Source organism: Phascolarctos cinereus, unplaced genomic scaffold, assembly GCF_003287225.1.
Source record: "Phascolarctos cinereus isolate Bilbo 61053 unplaced genomic scaffold, phaCin_HiC Scaffold_2;HRSCAF=192, whole genome shotgun sequence".
Classification (NCBI taxonomy): Eukaryota; Metazoa; Chordata; class Mammalia; order Diprotodontia; family Phascolarctidae; genus Phascolarctos; species Phascolarctos cinereus.
In genome coordinates, this window is record NW_027555625.1 from 208,643,570 (window position 1) to 208,667,096 (window position 23,527).

The following is a 23,527-nucleotide window of genomic DNA, read 5'->3' on the forward strand; positions in this document are numbered from 1 at the left end:
CACACAGAAATTGGCAGAGGTGGGATTTGAACACAGTTCCTTTTATTCCAGAACCTGAGCTCTTTTGGTTCACTGTGTTGCTTTAGAGTTAATTAGCCACATGAGGAAAGCAATATCAGTTATGACTATTAAATGGAAAATGAAAGCACATCTTTTCATAGAATTGGATGTTATAAAGGCATTTCCAAACTGAGGTCCTATATACTTTGAACATTTGATCATATTTGAAATAGTTTTGTTAATAAAACATGTGCATCTTAAATTTTAGGAAGATTTTACATAGACATATAAATTTGTTGTTAATTATTACATGTTTTAAAGAGATGGTCCAAAATTTCTTGTTGCCAGTGGTACAGATTTGTTTTTTGATACAAACATTTTCCACAGAGCACTATTTATGATCTGTTTTTGGCCTTTTTGCATTATTTGACAATATTTTATGCTAATTATTGCAGATAATGATAACACTAGACTTTGCCATAGCCCAACCAAAATGTGGACACCAACTCTGCCCATTTGATGTGTAAAGAGGAAATGACAAGTCTGTGCAAAAGTTTCAGTATTGCAGTATATGGTTTATCCTAATAGATGCTCAGAATGATCAAATACAAATTGCTGTATTGGCTAGTAATGATCTTTTCATTCCATCCTTACATGACTTTTGAAAATATTTAGTGGCAGTAATTTCATTACCAAATTTACTGACAGTTGAATAAAATTTTAGAATGTACTTCAGAAGAAAAAAAAAAGGTTAGATTGGTTCTATTCCAGTTAGATCTCAGTTCGTGTTAGGTCAGCAGCCTTGGAAATCTTGTTATTGCCTCTTTTCTTTTCTTTTTTTATTCTAATGAAACACTTGTAAAATAAAAATTCTTTATTTTGGAAAAAAGTCTCAAGACCTCTATCTGTTATATTTCAACTCAATTTTCTGCCTTTTGCTAGGATCCATGCTTTGAAACACATGTGAAACAATTTGTTTTAACTATATTTAAAATAACTTGTTTGATATCAAAACTTTTCTACCTTCTTGTAAAGCGATTGGTTAAACCAAAGATGAATATGCCTCTTTGCTTCTATATTCTGATCATGTTGAACAAAAAAAATTTCCTTATTAAAAAACAAAAAAATCCAGCAGACTCAAAATTTGGCATTTGAAGATTATATCATTTAAACTTTATTGAAAATAATTTGTATTGCCACATAGTAATAAATCATAATTTTGTTTCTTTACTTTATTCTCATAGAATTGAACTCTTGGGTACAGAAAATGTTATTGGGGAGAGGCCAGAGATGTGAATTTGTTTCCAGGAGCATTTTGGTACCCCTTAAACTTATTTCTACTTAGAGCTTTTGGCTAAAAAAAAAAATCTGGTCTGATCCCTCTCATAGAATTTGCTCACTATTAGGAAACAACTGGAGATGAGAAAAGGATATGGTAGCAGTAGTGTAATAGGTTTGTATTGGCCCCATTTTCATCCAGCTGCCTTCATTTCCTTGACCTGGATCAGTATACTTTTCAACATAATTGTGTGTATGTATGTATGTATGTATGTGTGTGTGTGTGTGTGTGTGTGTGACCTCTTGGTACCCCTCACCACCCATTCTTACACTGTATCAGATTATTTTTGCTTTTAAATTTTCATGGTGTTTTCCATTCTTTCTTTTTTTGTCCAAAAGGACCTTGAATTTCTTAAAGGTTTTAGAAGTTCCAGTTTAATATTTTTGACTGATTTTAGAGGTATCACAGATAGTAATTTCTATTTTATAGGTTATCTTCATTTTTTTTTTCTTGAGGCAGTTGGGGTTAAGTGACTTCCCTAAGGTCACACAGCTAGTAAGTATTACGTGTCTGAGGCTGTATTTGAACTTACATCCTCCTGACCCCAGGATCAGTGCTCTATCCACTACATTACCTCGCTGTTTTTTAAGCCAGGATCTCAGCTAAGAGAATATGAATGATTATTTTTCTGGTTGAAGAGAAGAAAAATGTGAATTAACTTTTTAAGATTAAATTATTCTAATTTCTGATTTTCTTTAGGAGTAGGTGTTACAGAGATATTGATAGGAGGAATTCTAGACCCTAGAGTTGTAGCTTTTTGGAACATTCGTGTGTGGACTTGAAAGATCTTGGAAAATGTGGCTATTCCCTTTAACTTAGGATGTTATTTATTGTCTTTGCTCTTTATATCTTATTTATACTAAGTTGTTTCTGGTTTTATGCAAAAAAAAAATCTTCCTGTGAATGACCAGTGGTAATAGTTTAAGGACATACTCAACTAGGGAAGGAAGTGGTCATTAGGCAATTGTGCACATTCTCAAGTATGAGTAATGTTACTTAAACACTGGACCGGGTAATTAACTCCCCCAATCTATGTATTAATGTTTTTTTGGCACTTTTTCAGTAGCGAGATTAGTAATTAGGTAAATATTGTAATGCTTAATCATTTCCCTACTTCTTGAACATGGTCTTATCAAAAATTCCCTTCTGCAAGGGACTTATTACATGGATGTCATAATTGTTTTGTGAGAAAACTAGTAAAAAAAATGATTGGATAAATTCCAAAAAGAAATAGGCCCATCTCTTCACCAGCTTAACTCTTTGTAAACTAAGCCTGCCATTCATATTTTCCATTTTAATTTTGGAAATGATTAGCCCATGTTTCATTAGAGGAATGAACTTCTAAACATCCAATAAACACTGAGTAAATTGGATTTTCTATCGTAGCTGTTACTGTCATTTATTTTAATTAAAATTTACAACTTTTATTTATGCATAACCTTTACTTTGTTTTGCTACATTTGTAACCTTGAGGTTTGGTTTCATGGGTGTCTGGATTTACTGGGTGAGCAGATAGTCAGCAAAAAACCAATCCAATTCATTGTACTCTTGTATTGTCCATTCTAGCACGTGAAACTCTCTTGTAGATTAGGCTATTCTTCTCACTCAGCTAAAGAACCATAAGTGTATCCTGGTGCTGTGTTGGTTCACAAATTCACAATGCAGTGCTTCTGAATGAGGGAAAGGCTACCAATAAGAAAAGTTTAACCTGTTTCTTTGAATTTTGCCATTTTTATTTCAGTTGCTTTGAAATTGAGGGGGGAAGGTAGAAAGAAAGTTTTATGCCATGCTTGTCACATGTGAATTTGTGGGGCAATTTTAAAAAAAAATCTTGTTTTTAACAATTAAAAAAATCTTGTGTGGAGCTTTCATTTTATTTCTTAGGAACAACTTTCATTTCTCTTATGCCTAATCTCTTCTTTGTCTTTGTTCCTTTGTTTTTCCACTTCAACCTTCTGTTTCCCTTATTTTCTGACAGTTGCTACTTTCCTCTTATACCACAACTTCCACATTTCCTTTGCCACCTCCATCATGTTGTTTAATTTTTCATATGATTTATATCTTGTTGCCCAAAATAAATTGGACACTTTTTTAGAGTAGGAACTGCATAGATTGTTGTACTGTGCCATTATTAGGTATTAAACATGCATATATTAATTGGTTGACTTTGTAGAATTTTAGAGCAGGAAGGGAACTTAGATATTTATTAAACTTCCTCAGTTTATAGGTCAGAAAACTTATATCTCAAGATCTATTGCTTTGTTCGAGGTTCTATAAGAAATTATTGTCTCAGTGAAGGACTGGCATTTGTATTGCTAACTATATGTTTTGGCCAGTTTATTTAACGTTTCCGGTCTCGTTTTCCTCCTCTATAATGAAGGCAGTGAACTCTGTGACCTTTAAAGTACTTTTCAGCTGTAAATCTAAGATCTTCTGTCTTAACAGTCTGGTATGTTGTCCATTACATCTGATTACATCATCAAGTTTTGATTCTACATGTGTTGTACTGTATGTTTAAGATGTGATTCTTAGGATTATGTAAGATATGAAATCTCTTTACTACTTTGTTACATACCATTTATAAATGGTGTCAAATTAGCTCAAGTCAACAGGTGTATATATAGAGTATGTTTTATCAGCATTCATCTCTGGCATACAAAAGGAATAACTGAGGTGGTTCCTGTCTGCAAAGACTTTAAAATATGAATGGAAATTATGATAAATTAACATAATAATTTTTTCTAATTATTTCTCTTCTGCTTTAAAAAAAATCCTGACAATATGTGAATATGCCACTTTTGAGTTCTTTTTTAAAAAAAGTACTCTCTGTGTTCATTTATATTTTTAATTTAAAGTTTTTATGGATTTTTTTTGTTTTTTATATCACTTACATTTCTGAATGCATCCCTTTTCCCCAAATCAGTAAGTGATCCCTTGTAATAAAGAATAAAAAAAGAAAAAAATTTCAGCAAAACTAACCAACCTATCAGTTGAGTCTGATAGTATATGCAATGTTCCATGCCCACAGTCCCTTATCCCTACAACGAATAGAGGAAGATATATTTTCTTCTTTTTAGGATTCCTGATCCCCCAGTTGCTAGTGCTTTCCCATCTGTGATTGCCTTCTATTTGTTCTTTATTTATCTTGTATATACTTAGTTATTTACATGTGGTCTCCCCAATAAAATAATGGCTCCTTGAAGTCAGGGACTGTTTTTGCTCCTTTTTTTTTTTGTGCTATCCTTATCACTTAGCGCAGCCTTAGATTTTTATCTATAAAGTAAGGATTTTGGACTAGATGACCTCCAAGGTAATTTTTAGCATAAATCTTTGATCCTATGATAACATCTAGGACTGTAATACGTTTGTTTGCTGCTTCTTCCCTCCCTCTTTCCTTCTTCTAACCTGATTTACATATATATTTTGTGAGGTTGCTATTTGCATCTTCGTTTCTGTGTAGAAATGAGAATTGGCTATTAGGATGATAGGATTTAGGGTGAGAGGCCTTCTTAGATGTCATCTAGTCTAGCCGTGTTTATTTTACGGATGAGAAAACTGAAGGCCAGAAGACAAAGGGAGATGTCAAGGTAACAAGGTAGTAATGGGCAGGGATAGCATCAGTATCCTGTTCTTTTTATTTTTAATCTGGTACTAAACTAAATGCTAAAATAGTGTTGGGTCCCCTAACTGGAAAAATAATAATTATTATTAATTATTAATTATTAAAAATTAATTTTTATAATTATAGTATATAATTATATATACTATAATTATAAATTTTATAGTTAGTTTTATAAGATCTAAATAAGATCTCTACTGGCTCAAGGGTCACACAGTTAAGTGTTTGATGCTGGAATGGAATCCTGGACTTGATGCTGGAATGGAATCCTGGACTTCCTGTCTCCAGGTCCGGTATTCCATCCACTGTGCCCCCCAACTGCCTATAAAAAATTACTCATCAGGAGGATTTCTTACTAGCAAGCTATATGACAGGTAGTCATTTATATTTTTGTTACTTCATCTGTGGGTGCTTTATGGGTACTCCTGCTTATGTGGGAGAAGGTTATGGGAGGATCAGAGGAAGGGGGAAAGAGTTGAGCTGAATATGAAGGAAAAAAATGTATAGGTGATTTGAAAGTCTTTAGACTTGTGAAGAAGGCAAGAGACTGAGTTTGGGAAGGAAAAACTTGGAGAAATTGAGGAAACTTTGAAGGAGCATGATCTCCAGGTATAGATTGTACATGTAGCTTCTATGAGAGACAGCTGAAGGAGTGAGATTTGGTAGAATTAGGGAGTGGGGAAGGGAAAGAAGGTAGTTGCAACAGCTAGGTAAGAAAGAGAAAGTGAGTGGAACATACTGGTGGGCAAAGCAAATTGGTAGAATTGATGAGTGGTGGGTGATAGAAGGAGAGGAGAAGCTGGATGTAGCTTTGGAGCTGCTGACTGAGGAAAGACTTTAAATGTTTGGCTCAGCACATAGGGCATAAATACCCACAAATAGTTAAAAAATCTCATCCCATATAGAAATTAGGGTGGAATGTGCAGTGATTTGCACTGAGCTTGTAATATTTCACATTTCTGCCATAGCCAAATGATGGCCATCTATGTTCCAAGTGTAGGTTGATCTGTGTTTCTGGACAATGTGAAGGGACTGGAGAAATGCTTCTCTTCTTCCCAGGGTACTAGGAGCAATAAAGTATTTCTTAAAAATAACAGAAGTGGGATTTTAGTTGATAGGAGGTTAGAGGGGGAAGAATGACAAAGGAGTGGAAGAGAAGAAAAGGGAAAAATATACACTTTGAGGAAAAAAACCCAAACCAAACTAATTTGAGGAAAGAGTGGAATACTTTGAGAAGGAACCATTAGCTTATTCTCTAGGTAAGGATATAGAGGAACCACATCCAGCAGTGATCAGAGGAAGAAATGAAGAGCAATGATGACTGGCGATTTCCAGGGGCACTGTGGCAGTGATTTGTTGACCTGATATCAATAATAGTGAGGTCTCTTGTCCTTCTGGGACTTGTATAGGAGACATAACAAAGGCCCTGTTAATGTTCATTTTTTAATATATGTTTTTATTTATTTCATTAACTATTTCTCAATTATATGTAAAAAGATATTTAAAAAAAATTTTAGGTTCCATATTCTCTCCCTCCTCCCTTCTTGAGAAGGCAAGCAATTTAATATAGACTATATATGTGAAGTTATACAAAACATATTTCCATATTAGCCATGTTGCAAAGAAAACACAGACCAAAAATGAAGTAAAAAAAAAAGTATGCTTCAGTCTGCCTTCAGAGTTTATCAGTTCTCTTTCTGGAAGTCGATAGCATTTTTCATCATGGATTCTTTGGAATTGTCTTGGGTCTTTGTCTTGATCAGAGTAGCTAAGTCTTTCATAGTTGATCATCCTTGCAATATCGTTGTTACTGTGTACAATGCTCTCCTGGTTCTGCTCACTTCAATTTGCATGAGTTCATATATGTTTTCCCAGGTTTTTCTGAAAGCATCCTGCTTGTCATTTCATAAAGCACAATAGTATTCCATCACAATCATATACTACAGCTTGTTCAGCCATTCCCCAATTGATGAGCGTCCCCTCAGTTTCCAATTCTTTGCCACAACAAAAAAGAGCTGCTGTAAATATTTTTGTACAAATAAATCCATTTCTCTTTTCTTTGATCTCTTTGTGATATAGACCTAGTAGTAGTATTGCTGGGTCAAAGGGTAATTACCTTTTGGGCATAATTCCAAATTGTTCTCTAGAATGGTTGGATTAGTTCACAACTCCACCAACAGTGTATTAGTGTCCCTGTTTTTCCACAACTCTTTTTGTCATTTCCCTTTTCTGTCATGTTGGCCAGTTTGGTATGTGTGAAGTGATACCTTAGAGTTGTTTTAATTTGCATTCCTCTAATTAGAAGCAATTAAGAACATTTTTTCGTGTGACTATGATAGTTTTGATTTCTTCTGAAAACCATCCATTCATATCCTTTGATCATTTTTCCACTGGGGAATGGCTCTTATTTTTATAAATTTGGCTCAGTTCCCTATATATTTGAGAAATGAAACACTTATTGGAGAAACTTGATATAAAATCCCCCCCCCCAATTCTTGCTTTCCTCCTAATCTTGGCCGCATTGGTTTTATTTTTGCAAAAGCTTTTTAATTTCATGTAATTAAAATTATCCATTTTACTTCCCGTAATCTTCTCTATATCTTGGTCATAAACTTTTCCCTTATCCATAAATTTGATACATATGATTTCCCACGCTCTCCTAATTTACTTATGATACTGCTTTCCAGTTTGCTGAGCAATTTTTGTCAAATAGTGAGTTCTTACCCTTAGATCTTAGGCCTTTGGGTTTATCAATAGATTACTATGGTCATTTACTACTGTGTATTATATACATAATCTATTCCACTGATCCACCACTCTGTTTCTTAGCCAGTACCAGATTGTTTTGATGATTACCACCTTGTAATATAGTTTGAAATCTAGTAGCTAGGCCACCTTCCTTCACATTTTTTCATTGAAATTTTTGACCTTTTTTCCTCACAGATGAATTTTGTTGTTATTTTTCCTAGCTCTACAAAAAATTCTTTGGTAGAGGCAGAGATTTTTAGGTAGGGCATTTTAGGGCATGTAAATAACATGGAGCTTATAGGCAAAGCAGCATATAATGGAGTTAGAAACAAATGAGGTTAATAGCTGTACGCAAGGTAGGGGGACTGTTGTCAGTAAAAGCAGCCTGTCTTTGATAGGTAAGTGTTTGAGGGGGCCTGTTGAGGAACCTGTAATGATGAATGAAATATATCCAGAGAGGTAAAGAAGAATCTGTTCTTCCATGTTTCTGATCTATCCTATCCTTCTTGGGAAAAAATATTCCAGAAAGGAAGATGTCCAGCAGTAACATCTGAATCTTAGCTCCAGGAAATCCTGTCCTCCCATTGGTAACTGATTTGGAAAGCGCTAAATAGTTGGAGCATCATTTTTTTTTTTAACAACTCCCATCAAGACCCTGAGTCAAAGGATGTTGAGTGACTTTTCTCATATCTTTGCTTAGGTTGAACAGACTGTTCCTCTCAATTGAATCCTTGTCCTCTTAGCCTGGTCATCTGACTCTCTGAGTTGGGATAACTGACTAGGACATGGGAGGTTGAATAATAGAATCATGAATATGTAGTGGTAGCAGAGCTATATATGGGAGACTGAAAACCTCACAAAAGACATTAAAAGACCTTTGAAAGAGCCGGTAGCTCACCTGAAAGTCTAATATTTCCAAAGGTCCTTGTGGTAGGAAGATGAAGTTCAGGAAACAACCCTCTCCCCTTTGTCTCCAGACCCAGTGCTCTATCTGTTGTGCCACATGGCCTGGATGGATATAACAGAGTTGTTCCTATCCTCTACACTGGAAATAAAGATCTCTACCCACATTTTGATCTTGTTGCATTTCTTGATCAATATTTGGCATTTAGATTTTACTTTTTCAGTAATGGCTACCAACTGCTGTTTGCTTTTATCATCCCACTAGACATCACTGACACCGTGATGCCCTGGAAGGCTTCTTTGCACTCATCCAACTTCCTTTTCTTCAGATGGAGTCCATGTGGTTTGTCATGGTTATTGATGAGAAGCATTGGATCAGGGACAGGGAAATTCATGTCTCAGTGGACCTAGGCTAAATCATAGTTGTTTTAAGAGTCTCCTTCAAAAAACTACCAAGGTCTTACAACTTCTTTGGGTAAAAAATTTGCCACGAAATATTCTGCCTTACTTGTGATCTGCTCCTTGAAAGAATCAACTTTGAGCTTCATTTCCTGATCCACTGTCAGCCTTTAGGCCAATGCTAGGTTGGACCAAATACAATCCAGTGGGAGCTCTGAGGTGGAGGAGTGGAGGAACAAGGAATGAGGCAGGTTTTTGTTTCTCTTGGGCCTCTACTGGCCTACTTGCCTCACCAATTTCTTATTCCCTTCTATTACCTTAACATTTCCCTCCCTGCTCACTTGCTTTCCTGTGTGGCTTCCTAAATGTCCTATTTGTTGAAGAAGAGAAGAGAACTGAGTCGGAAAACCATGGGCCAGTGAACCTGGTGTTGATTCCTAGTAAAATCCTAGAGTGGATCACAAAAAGATGATTAATGAGAAGTCTGAAAATGAAATGGTGGTTACAAAGAACTATCATGTTTTCACTAATAGGAGGTTATACCCGAAAAGTCTTATTTCCTTTTTTGACAGGGTTACTTAAACTGATGAGGGGAATTCTTTAGATATATAGTTTGTGTAGATTTTAGCAAAGAACTGAAAACTATTTGGGCTAGATGATTGGATGGATTTTGAATTTCTTGAACTGTTGGACAAAAAGTAATCATTGAGGGTTTAATATCAATTTAGAATGATTGAAGGGTGGACTCCAGAGATCTAGGCTTGGCCTTTGGTTTTTTAGCATTTTGATGAATAACTTGGATAAAGGCAAAAACGGCCTCTACATAACATTTTCAGATGCCTTAGGTATGAGGGATAGCTATAGCATTGAACTGAATCTAATGAGGTGAAATTCAGTAGGGATAGGTATGATGTCTTGTGTTTGAGTTTGGAAAATCAATCTCACAAGCACAGAGGAGGGGGAAGAAGAGGTTAGCAGTTTGGAAAGATATTAGGGTTTTGGTAGATTCAAGCTAATTATATCAGCAATGTGATGTGGCTGCCACGAAAACTGTTCTAATCTTGTTTTACATTCAGAGAAGTATAGTTTTCAAGAATAAGGGCATGATAGTCCCTTTCTACTCTGCCTTAGTCATACTGCATCTGGAGTGTTATGATTAGTCTTGGATTCTACAAGTTAAGAAGAACATTGAGAAAAGCTTGAAAGCATCAAGAATAGGGTAGCCAGGATATGAAGGGCCATATTATGAGGATTATTTGAAGGAACAGGAGAAGAGAAAACTCAAGGTGGACATGAATGTTGATTTGTTTCATTTGGCCTCCTGAAAATGGACTGGGAACAATGAGTAGGAGTTCCAAAGAGACCAATTTAGACTTAGTGTTGGGAATGATTTCCTAGTAACTAGAGCTATCCAAAAGTGGAATGTACTGCCGTAGGTGGTAAAGGGTTCCCCTTTATTGGTGGTTTTCAAACAGAGGATGGATGGCCACTTACATAGTAGAATATAGTTGTGGTTCTTTTGGGGGTTTAGGCTGGACTGGATAGCCACTGAGGCCCTTTCCAATTTTGAAAGTGTAATTTGAAGCAAAGTATTTTATCTTACCGTCATGCCTTTTCTCTTGAATGCAAGACTGTAAGGATGCTGGTGATAGCTAGTGAGCTTTGGTGGAACAGAATTGGAAGCTGTTTGGTTAGTGAAATTCTAGCAGATCTCAAGATGAGAACTGGCTATTGGGAGGGGCTTGCTGTAGAAGCAGAAAGATTTAGGAGGAAAATATTGCTTAAAATATTCCAGGTGAACTCAGTTGGCTTTCAGGCTCAGCCTGACATGGAAGCAAAAAAGTTAAATGAAAGATTCTTTGCTTTTGTTGTTATAGATTCCAGATAGGACTTTGGGGATTGTAGACAATGCATGAACAACTGTTATAGATTTAAAATGAAATTAAGCTCTTTTAGATTATTTAGCATTTTACAACTGAATGAGAAAAAGAACACTGTTGCCAGATGAATAAAATTTTGTTTTCAAAGCAGCTTGACTTTATCCCATAGAATCCAGTCAATCCGTAAGCATTTAAGTGCCTACTAAGTACCAGGTTGTAAGTTAACTGGGCCATTTTTGTTTTTGTCTTTGTATGCTTCATGCACAATTTCCTGCACTCAGCAGAAGCTTAATAAAAAGATTTATCAAATTGAATGTGCACACTCCAGAGGAGCAGAGAAAATGGTAGATACTTATCTGACACTTAGCATGAGAAGAATCTGGGATAAGATGGGCGAGTAACCTGGAAAATAGCAACTCACTGGGGTATGCACACATCCACTCACAGTCCCACTAGGACAAGGGGATATGGTGTAGTAGAAAGAACATTAGACTTGGAGTCAGTTAATCAACCATTCAATAAAATATCAAGTGCCTGCAACATGCCAGGCACTATGATAGATACTGGGGATACAGAGAATGAAACAATTCCTACATGTGCTCATATTAATTCCTATCAATATCAATTCTTACAAGAGCTCATATCATATATATATATATAGTTATACATATAACATATGTAACTATGTACAAAATAAATACAAATATATTCAAAGTAATTAAAGTGAGGTAGATTAGAAGGGAGGCCACTAGCTTTGAGGGAGATCAGAAAAGGTTTTCTGTAGAAGATGGTGCTTGAGATGTGTTTTAAAGGAAGAGAGAGACTCAGTGAATCAAAGGAGCTGGGTTTGAATGTGGCCTCTGTTACTTACTGTGTGAGTTTCGGCAAATAATTGAACCTCTTTGGGCCTTGTTTTCCATATTTGTAAAATGATGGGGTTGGATTAGATGATCTTTATGACCTCTTCCAGCTCTAAATGCTGTAATTCTTTGATTCTAGGTTATTTCCTAGGCTGTTACATGAAGGGGGCAGGAAGCCAGGCCAATACAAGGGACACTGAGAGAGTCTGCCAAAATTAGGAATACATCAAAGTTCCATAGGCCAAGCTTCACAGACAGGCAGCTTGTCTTCTTTGGAGAGGGTACCTTCTGTAGAGAGAGATGAGCTGCTAGTTCTCTACATAGAACCGCTTACTATCGTCTCATTGTGATTGTTTGAGTTAGCCTCATCTCTATGTATGTTTTACTCTCTGGCAACCCATACAGAAGTTGCATTTTTTTATCAGAGAAGCAGCTGCAGTAGTAAAAAAGGTACCGGACTTAGTGTCAGAAGACATAGGTTTGAGAATTTGGTTTAGTCTTTTGCTTTTTCTGATCCTCAACTGTAAAATGAAGGTAATATATTTGTACTACTTACCTCACAACTGTTTTGAGAAAAAAAAATGATATACATAAAGTGCTTTGTAAACCATAAAGTCCTATTATTTTATTGTTATTACTGATGATCTGAAATATTTAAATCTGGATATTTTAACGTGATCATTTTTGATATTATCTTCCTGATTCAGGTGTCAACCACTATTCAGGGTAGTAGAATCATAAAATCATAGCATTTTGAAGTAGGAATGGATTTTAGATATTCATTCAAACTCTCTTATTTGATAGATGATGAAAATGAGATTTAGCAAGATTAAGCAACTTGGGTAGGTCACACAACTAGTCATTGAAGAGCCAGTACTGGATTGAAAGTTTCTTGAGGTCAGAGAGACTCTATCTCCTGTTTCTTTTGTGCCTCCTCATAATACTCTTTGTAAGGTAGGAACTGAGTAAATGAATGTGTTGATTGACTGACCTTTCCCTTAACAAGTAGAGGGAATAGAAGTCCTAGGCCTACCAGGAATTGGTGTCTTCCTTTCTAGGTGCATTTTTCTTAATCACTTATCCTGTAGGATTCTGGCTGTTGTGGCTGAGTCAAGGGCCTTAAGGCTCTTCCAGAGCTCTACTCCATTCCTGATTTAATTTTTAGGTTGGTTACAAATCAGGTTAGGTTGTTAGGGAAGAGCTTAACTTGCCCCTGGACAATATATTCCAGGAAATCAATTCTAGGAAGTCACATAGTTTGCTGGTCGGATTAAGCCAGTGCTGGTTCCTAGAACTGAAATGGAAGTTTTAGGTAACAGGGGTCTAGCAAATTTGCACTTTCTCCAAAAATATCTACTGCTCAAAGTTCCATTTCTCCACTGAATTTCATGCAACCCACATTTTTCAACACCTAAATGGGTAAGAAGTAGTAATTAGCTTCCCAGATGAGACCATCAACATTTGGCAAATGATTTTTGTCTGAGGTTTGTAAACTTCTACTGGAAACATGCATACTGTTTAGTGGAATTTTGGGGAAAAAAAAAGGTAAATGTTTTGAAAAGCTATTTAAAAATATTGTTTCAATCTAAATTTAATTACCAGTTGACTTAAAAACTATATTCAGATAAAAAACCCCATAATATTCTATTTAAAATGTTTCATTGGGATAAATTTACCTGGCAGCAGAATCAGGTAAAAATGTTCATGGAAATGCTTGTTTGAAATCTATTACTTCTGTTTTGAATTGTGAAATCAAAATCATAAAGACAGCATGTTATTTCCGAATAAATACCAGCATTTTTCTAACTGCTTATCTCATGGACACTTATGCCATCATGGTAAATTCTTACTAATAGTCTTTGAACTTCTTTCTCTGTCCTTTTCTTCCTGACCATATTTTGCTGCCTTTAGCGCTTCAGCATGGAAGGGATCTCAAATGTCATTCAGAATGGCTTCCGCCACACCTTTGGGAATTCGGGTGGAGAGAAACAGGTGCTTGGTTATCTTTATTTTCCTTCATTCTCTGCTTGTTGCATCTCTGTGTATCAAGATCTTGAAAGCTGTTAGTTTTACTAAGACCATTACTTACATGGGAAAAGTGGAAGTTCAAGCAGACTTCTATACATTTAATTCTGCAGAATTTCTCTTAGGGGAGAAATTTTTCAGGTTAGAATACACACACACACACACACACACACACACACACACAGGCTTCATATCTGCTGTAGAACTCTAGTCTTCATGCTTAAACTTAAATGATTAGTCACTGTTTTAAAAAAATCAAGTAGAAGGTGCTATTCCTCATATACACAGAACTACAGATAGCATGATGTTATGTTCTATCAGAAAAAAAGAGAGTCAAATGTTGCAGCCTTTATTGTTTGACTTGGCTCTTAAGGGACTTATTCACAAACATACATAAATATGTAGGTAGATGGATTTTTTCCCCTTTTATTTGTATTAAAAGAAGACAGCAGGACTTAGCCATGTGTAGGTCATAATATATTGAAGTAAGTTTTACAACTAGTCTTTCTGAATTTATTCTGATAAGTGAAGGCTGGGGATATGGATCATCCAATATCATTAATGAACTTTTTTTATAAGAATTCAGGTTTACAACAGTATGTACAACTTATTAACATTTCAAATTTCTCTTTTCTAATATTAATATCCCTTTAAACATAGAAGCAGATTTCCATTAACAAGAGATATATTTAATGTCTAATTTCAAAGAGAAAAGAAAATTTACATTTAAGTTTGATTACTTGGTTTTTTTTTTTGATTACTTGTAATAACTAGGGTTAGTCCTAAAGTTAGTCCAGATATGATTCTAGATGGGATGGAATCAGAGCCCAGGGGCTTTTTTTTCCCCTTGGCTTGCATGTTTCCTATATACTACTTAAGAAAGGGTGGCAAATTCAAGTCCAAGAGGCAGGTCAAAGAGGCATTCATGTGGTTCAGGGTGGGGCTGAATCTAGAGAGGATGTTAACTTTTCACGTCTCTCAAGGTGGCTCCAGTTATTCCCAAACTGATTCCACTCCAGAATTGGGATCAAATTTGCAAGAAAGACTGTTTTCACTTGAGTAATGTGTGCATGCCAGGACCTGTGGCACTCTTACAACCAGAAAGTTTCCTGCAGTGCACTGAAATAATGGCAGAAAAAAGATGGTGCTCTTTTGTCTTATGTGTTTTTTAAACAAAGAAGCACCTTCAGTTGTGTCTTAAGCATTATTGTGGTAAGGTCCCCATCAGAAACAGGATTTGTAGGTCCTTGAGGGGTGTTCCTTCAGGAGATGGGATTTGAGCTGCTTGCTGTTAAATAATTTCTTTCATGTCAGTCAAAGATTATAAGTGGGATAAGAGAATTCAGTGCTAGTATGCTAACACTATAACAGATGCAGTGAGGTGTATTAGAAAGAGCACTGGAATTAAAGTGAGAGAAACTGCATTTGAATCCTCCTTACCACCTGTGTGTGACCTTGGGCAAGTCACTTAACCTCTTTGGGCTGTTTCCTCATCGGTAAAATGAGAGGGTTAGACTAGATCAGTGTTTCTTAAACTGGATCATCATGACCCACAGCACTGAAGGGATGATGAGTGGAAAAAAATTTAAGAAGCCCTGGACTAGATGATCTCGAAAATCTTTTAGCTCCAAATTTTTTACTTCGGTATATGATGAGTTAATTGATCTGTCAACTTAATAAGTACCAAGTAAAAATTGAAAATGCAATACAAAGATTTTGGTCAGAATGGAAGAAACTAAGTGATTATTTTTTAGGTTTTATGGATTTAAGATATGGCTAACAAGTGTATAATTTGTCTAAAAAATGCCTATTTACTCCTTTGTTGGTAAGCTGTCCTCACGTCTTTCATTCTCTTTTGTGAACTTCATATGTTTTTAACTACTTATATAATTTAAGAAGTAATAATACCATGGAATTAATGTTTAAGATGATGTATTTGTATTAACTTTTGGCAAGTGCTGAATATAATATTTTTGCAATTGTCATTTTGTTCTTTAAGAGAAACTGTAGTGAGGCAGCTAGGTGGCACAGTGGCTAGAGCACTGGTCCTGGAGTCAGGAGGACCTGAGTTCAAATCTGGCCTCAGACACATAACACTTAGTAGCTGTGTTACCCTGGGCAAGTCACTTAACACCCCCCCCCAAAAAAAAAAGTAAAAAAAAAATAACTAAAATTAAGCAAGAAAGGCAGAGGCTGATAAACACAGTGTTAATAAAATGGTATACATTTTAGGGACTAGACTAAATGGATTAGGGACTAGTTCTGGAATTTAATTGATATAGGAAACTTTCAGTTGAGGAAACTCCACTTATGCAGGTTGGTGCCTTCTCTGTAACTGGTTTATGCAGATACCAGTAAATATTTTATTGAATATCTGCGCAAGGAGAATAGGACAAACTTTAGCTTTAAAAGTGAACAAATTGTCTTTATATCCATGAGTGAATTTTTCCATAACTGAATATAAAATAACTTTGTATATGAGATAAGTTTTGTGTGAAATAGATTGATTTTGTTAAAAATGAAAAATAGATTAGCATAATTATATTTCTAATATATAACTGCACATATTGATTACTATAGAAATGTGTTAATGTTACAAAGTAACTAGAGTTTCTGTTAACTAAATGAGTTTTTTGCAATTAAACATAATAACTAAAGTAAATAATTCTTCACTTTTCACTTGGTAGTACTTGACAACTGTCATTCCTTATGAGAAAAAGAATGGACCACCTTCTGTTGAAGATCTTCAAATATTAACAAAAAGTAAGCAAAGGATATTTTAACTGTTAACTTCTTTTTTAATATTGATCCCTAAAATCTGTTTTTATTTAATGATATTTTTATATCAGTTGGAAAAAGAATTGCAAAGGGTAGTAGATTGAAGACTTCCTCCCTCTGCATTTAATTACTGAAACTGGCCAGCTGCTGAACTCCACTAGCAATGCATTAGTGTCCTAATTTTTCTACTTCCTCCAGCATTTGTCATTTTCCTTTTCTATTATACTAGCCAATCTAATGGGCATGAGGTAGTCCTCAGAGTTGTTTTAATTTGCATTTCTCTCATCAGTAATGATTTAGAGTAGTTTTTCCTATGACTATAGATAGCTTTGATTTCTTCTTTTGAAAATTGCTCCTTTATGGCCTTTGACCATTTATCAATTGGGGAATGACTCATATTCTTCTCAGTTTAACCCAGTTCTCTATATATTTGAGCAATGATGCCTTTACCAAAGAAACTTGCTGTAAAACTTTTCCCCCAGTTTCCTGCTTTCCTTCTGATCTTGGCTACATTGATTTATTTGTGTAAAACCCTTTTAATTTAACGTAATCAAAATTATCCATTTTACATCCTGTAATGTTCTGTATCTTGTTTGGTCATAAATTCTTCCCTTATGTGACAAGTAAAATATTCTATACTCCCCTAATTTGCTTATGATATTACCCTTTATGTCTAAATCTTGTATCCATTTTGACTTTATCTTGGTATATGGTGTGAGATGTTGGTCTGTACTTGGTTTCCACCAAACTGCTTTCCAAAACTGGAATTTCTTGTCAAGCAGTGAGTTCTTGCCCCAAAAGCATGGATCTTAGCATTAAGCAAATGCTAGATTACTGTTGTCATTTACTATTGTGTATTGCAAACCTAATCTTTTCCATGGAGGCATTACTTTAAAGTTGTTTGGAGGTGAATTTGGGAGAGTTCAGGTGAGTTCCTAATTTTACACTGCCATCTTGGCTCTGCCTCTGAAGGCTGGTAGTTCAAGTACTCTTTCTCTCTTATAGCTGTCTCAAGACTGAAGTGTGTATTCAACAGTTATTATAGAAGGACTCCTGCTATCACTGCTTCAGGTTTCTTGTTCTCAGGAAAGATAATGGATATCCTCTGTAAGATACCCATTTGTCAGTTAGGTCCATGTGTATTGAAAGACAGTCATGATTAGGAATAGCTATGTTAGGTATATTCTTGAGCTAGATAGAACTGGCATTTTTTTTCTATTAAAAGTTTTATATGGGAGAGGATGTGGGAAAGTAAGTGAACATTAATGAATTGTTGATGGAGTTATAAACTGGTCTAATCATTCTAGAAAACAATCTGGAACTATTCCCAAAGGGCTATAAAACTGTACATACCTTTTGACCCAGCAATACCACTACTAGGTATGTATCCCAAAGAGATGAAAGAAAAGGGAAAAGGACCAACTGTAGCAAAAAAAATATTTATAGCAGCTCTCTTTGTGGTGGCAAAGAACTGGAAATTGAGGGGATGCCTAACAATTGGGGAATAGCTGAATAAATTGTGGAATATGATTGTGATGGAATACTATTGTGCAGTGAGAAATGATGAAGGGGATGGTTTTAGGAAAAACCTGGCAAGACCTATCAGAGTGAAGTGAGCAGAACCAGGAGATCATTGTATCCAGTAACAGCAATGTTGTAATGATGATCAACTTTGAAAGACTAAACTACTCTGATCAATACAATGATCCATTACAGTTTCTGAAACACTCATGTCAAAAAATGCTGTCCACCTCCAAAGAGAGAACTGATGAACTGAGTACAAATTGAAGTATAATTTTTTCACTTTGTTTTTCTTACTTTTTTTGTGACATGGCAAACATGGAAATACGTTTTGCATGATTTCACATATATAATTAATTGCTTGCCTTCTGAGTGGGTGGAGGAGGGGCTAGAGGAAGGGAGAGAATTGGGAACTCAAAATATAAAAAAAGAATGCTAAAAATAAATATATTTACATCTACATTGTATATATGTGTGTGTGTGTGTGTGTGTGTGTGTGTGTGTGTGTGTATGTGTTTACAAAAGAAAAGTTATTTGAAACAAACAAAAAAAGTGTTGTACGTTTGGAAGTTTGTGTTGGTTTCTGTCAGGTTTAATCCAGAAGATGACAGGTTATCCAAAGCAATGAATGCTGCTTCCTACTCTTCAGCTATACTTAGATATCATGAGGTTAGATGGGTCCATCCTTATATAAAGGCCACTGAGCTGCCATCAGTGTATAGAAAAATGTGAGGATGATGTGTAGTCTTTATTATCTTAGTCTGATAAAAATTCCTGAAAATCCAATCCAACAAGCTTTTATTAAACACCTGTTATGGCTAAGATACTATACTAGCCAAGATATAAAAACAAAATGAAAAGTAGTCTCTATTCTCATGGAGCTTACATTCAATGCAGGGTGTTGGGTCCTTAAGATCTCAGAGCACAGAACATTTCATTTCCGTTTTTGAATCCTTACTGCTTATTATGGCACTGGACACAATGTAGGAACTAAGAAATGCATATTGATTGATTTATTCATTAAGTATATGTCTAATTATTTAGGTACCTAAGAACCTAATTTCTTTAAAAAAAATGAAATATGTAGTTTCCAGCTTTTAGAATGCTTTGAAAAGCATGTACTATGAAAATTTATAGAGATTAATCATTGGAAATCTATGGCTCTGTGCAAATAACATATTTCCCCCACCCCATCTGCCTCTGTTTTCCTTATTAGTCCTTTAAAATTTGGAATTAGAGGAACAACTCTTAGGTTGCAAAATGTTCTTGTTTGAACAAAGACTTGTTTAACCAATATAGTTCTGGGCTTTTATACATTATGTCTCTCCCTCTCTCCCCCACACCCAGTGCATAATTCAAATGGAATATGGTTATGTTATCTAAACAAATTCATGATTTAACTTATGATTGATCATATTTTTTGTCTAATTGAAAATTATGTGCCTTTTTTTCCTTTTGTCTATATTGTAGTCCTTCATGCAATGAAGGAAGACAGTGACAAAGTTCCAAGTTTGTTAACAGACTACATTCTGAAAGGTGAGTACGTATAAAAGCATAAACACACTTGATTTTTTCTGGTAAGATAGGCTATCTTACCAATAGATTTTTTAAAAAACCTACTAATCTAGAATATTTGTCAGCTTTTCATAAACTTACTAGAGTTTTGTGGTAATATACCGGTAGCTTACAATACTAGTGCTATGAGTTACATTTTCAGTTTTTATTAACCTTCTTATAGGTCCAGAGTCTGTGATAACTTTCACAGTTGGATATTAAATAGAGATGCAAGTGGAGGGGAGGGAGGATTAAAAAAAGGGGATAGTGGCCCTATCGCTGGTATTAGAAGTATGCTTCAACAATTGGTGAAGAGAGTAATCGTGTCATAAAGGAATCAAAATTGGCTGCCCATAAGGAGACATAAAATAGAGCATAATGTATCAATAATCTTTTTGGTAGAAGAGAACTCCAAAAGGAGATCACTTCAGTGATTGTTGAAAGGGATTAGGAGAAATCCAGAAACAGGCTGATGATGTAGAATCTCAGTACTGAGGCATAAATGTGGGCAGCATGGTAATAGATTCAGAATAGAGTAGAAGCCAGGGAGGATCATTTGAAAAGTTAATGAAAGTACTTTCAGTGTGGCTGAAAAGGTCAGAAGCTGGATTTTAAGGGGTAATTGGAGAACTAATGTAATAATATATAAAATTAAACTTCCTCTTACAATTAAACTTGAAAATGTGTTGGTTATTGGAATACTTAAGATTTGCAAAGTATTGTAAAATTCATGTTATAATTTTTTGCCATGATTCTGTAGGAACATTCCACTTGGGGTGATAACTATTTCTTCCCTGTTAAACTCCATTCTTCACCAATAAAGTATCATCCCAGGCAGGTTAAAAGATTGAACTTCTCTATTGGTCATTAGCTATCTCAAGAAGGACTTTCTTCTTGTCCCATATTACCTGTGTAAAGAAAGGAGAAATATGATTAAATGAGTCACATGGTAAATCTGACATGAGTGAATAAATCATAAATGTCTCTAGCCAGAAATTCATGTGCCTCTAAATTCACAGGTTGATCATTAGTAGATTAATATAGTGAGAGAAAAATTCCTGATTCAACACACTAATCCATAATGCTATCTTTTTCTGATGCAGGATCTTTAAAATTTCAGAATTTTTTTTATACCTGACATTTTTGTTTGCTTTTGTGTTCTGCTAGCATTGGTATGAAAGCTGGATTGTTCTGAGGTTTGTGTCTTATTGATGTGATACAGGAATGAGAAGAGTATAAAGAACATGTCTGAATTTCTGATTAAAGTAGTATACTCCTATGAGGGATAAAAGTAGAATGAGCTTTTAAATCATTCTCTAAAATTTCACATTTGACTGAAAAGGAAGAGTTTTGTGATCAGGACAGCACAGTGCCCTGGGGGAAGTAATTTTTAAAATTCCTAAATCTGGAAAATGTAGTACTATAAATTTCACCTATACTGCATGAATCAATGAAATCACATCCTTATTTTTTGCATCCTTCCTGCTCAAGCAACTGGCTTCTACCTCTTATCCCATATTCTCTTAATAACTGGAACTGCCTTTTTAATAAGATGTTTGTGCGTGTATATTGATTTTGCATTTGCCCTCTCTGTAAGGACTGGGTGGAAAAAGAAGCCACAAGCTACTTGACTATAAGTAATTATGTAGTCAGGTGTAAATAAGAAGAAAGAAAGAATACCATACAAGTTGTACAGTGGAGGTGGGAGGTTGGTTTGAGATGATTAAGCGGTACTTTTCCACCCATTATGGAGATTTTCCCCTGCTTCACTATTCGCCTCCACAGAGACCAGTTGGGGAGCACTTTGCCAGCTGGAAGAGGGTAAGGGAGCAGAGGAACTCTTCTTCTTCATTGGTTTGTTGTTGGCTTGTTAATTGATATTGATAGATGTGGCTTGTGTGGCTAAATACTCATCTAGTTTTAAAACCAAGCTGAGAAGTGAAAGAAGGTTCCAGTGAGGGCATAAAGAATGCCTCAATTAGTTATGAAGGTGACCTGGAGGGAAGAATAGAAGCATGGGCCAGTTAAGCAGCTCTTTCCCATCCCTGCTTAATTGTTCCCACTGCCACCTCTGCCATCCCAAGAGGGCTGAAGGCAGGAAGTTTAGGAGGGATGGTTGCTGCTGTATTGTTCCTATATGGGAATAAAAATGTTGGCAGAAATTTTGCACCCTTCTTTTACTACATAAGAAATCTTCCTTTGCTTTTTTAAAATGCCTTGCAGTATACGGTTGAAATTATAGTTCCTTCCCTTTAATAGTGATCAATGAGACATGGCCTTTAGGTTACTCATTTCTGGAAAAACCTAGTTGATGTGTTTTGATGTAACTTTTCATTGTGGGATATAGCCCTGTGAAATTGTTTCACTCTGCTCTGTAGGTAGCAGTATATGATATTTTAGTTGTAGTAAGAATAGAACCCAGTGCTTCTGTAGTCTTTTGTCTCCCTATTTACATTTTTTATTTTTATTTTTCAGTTCTGTGCCCTACGTAGAGGAGCAGCAGTTCACCTTCATTGGATAACAAGCTAAATCACTGTTAGCATTACCCATATTTACCTCCTAGCGATGGAAACTGCAGCACTCAAGCACATGATGATAAGCTTCAGTATTAATAGGCAGTGGCTCCACTCATACCTTGTTTTGAACCAAGAGAAATTTTGAATCATGAGCATTATTTTTGTTTTTGCTAATCTCTTAACAATTATAAATTATCCCGTTGCCTTGAGGAAGGCAGAATAACATTAATTGTGCAGTTCCCATTTAATTGACTTACATTAAGACTGAATTTTTATTGGTTTCTGGACCTCAACTGCACTGAAAAATCAAGCCTCAATTGTTGAGAAATATAATCTGTGTTCTCCAGTGATAGTAGGAACACTGATTTTTTTAAATAAGAAAATTAGAATATTAACTACCAGTATTGTATAGAGATTGAATCTTACAGAGCTTGCAGTGCTTTTAAGGAACTAAAAGCAGGCTAGGCTTTCCTTTTAGTTACTACTTGATGAATGAAAACAATCATCATGCTATTGGAGATAATTGTATAGTTTGCTATTTAACTAGTGGTTTATTTTTAATATTTAATAGCCATTCATTTCCAATATTGCTTAATTACATTTAAATGTTCTGTTCCATGTAATTGTATTTGAATTGTTTGGAAATGCACTTTAAGAGGAGTCCTCATCCTCTGCGGTGCTGGAGAAATTATGTACTATAGTATTGTACTTGTCTCTTCCAATGTGGTATGATGGTATTTATAGTCATATTTTCTTACAGCATTAATTCTACTCATGGATTTATCACTAATCCAGAAAACATGTTTGCCAGTCCGATCAAGCCAATGTCATGTGATAAATGTTTAAAAAAATCAACCATCGTAAAATATTTTCAAATGTCTTATTCTAAAAATTCAAACTCAGACTTCCTGATGAGAATTCCTTTGATGTCTCAGTAACTTGTTTTTACTAATCCCTGTAGAATTTAGAGCTTCAAACTGAAGAATGCCATACAACAAAGGAAGGTTAAAGAGACCATAGCTCCTTCCAGAGAGCTGCCATAGTAGAAGTCTTGCTTATTTCTTAGGATTGCATGGTATACTTAAAAGGTGTAACAGATACTATAATATTTTTAAAATGTAATAACTTTTTATGTATATATGACACCATGTTGTAGGTGTTGGCATTTTCATGTTTATTCCTGATGGAGCCAATTCTGGATAGCTCATTCCATTTTAGTGGATTGGATGTTAGTCACTTTATATTGAATTTCATTCATTCAACAAGCATGGATTAAGTACCTAGTATGTGTTAGGTGCTGGGGATTTAAAAACAGACAAAATAGCCCATGCTCTTAAGAAATTTTCATTCTTTTGGGGGCATGAACACAAGAAAGTAAACTAAGA

General features: G+C 35.3%; 1 protein-coding gene and 1 pseudogene across 2 annotated transcripts in view; one reads left to right on the top strand and one right to left on the bottom strand.

Annotated features, from left to right (window-relative positions):
* Positions 1–22,997, top strand: part of FEZ2 (fasciculation and elongation protein zeta 2) — a 54,086-nt gene extending 31,089 nt beyond the window's left edge. Inside the window, exons 6-9 of one of the 2 annotated variants that reach the window (XM_020992697.2) lie at positions 13,660–13,740; positions 16,461–16,536; positions 19,543–19,608; positions 22,102–22,997. In XM_020992697.2, coding sequence (XP_020848356.1) covers positions 13,660–13,740; positions 16,461–16,536; positions 19,543–19,608; positions 22,102–22,118 — 240 coding nt within the window. In that variant the 3' untranslated portion in view covers positions 22,119–22,997. The remainder of the gene's footprint in view (positions 1–13,659; positions 13,741–16,460; positions 16,537–19,542; positions 19,609–22,101) is intronic. The other variant, XM_020992698.2, reaches the window with a different exon arrangement.
* On the bottom strand, positions 8,694–11,808 carry LOC144455427 (proteasome activator complex subunit 3 pseudogene; annotated as a pseudogene).
* Positions 22,998–23,527: the final 530 nt, after the last annotated feature.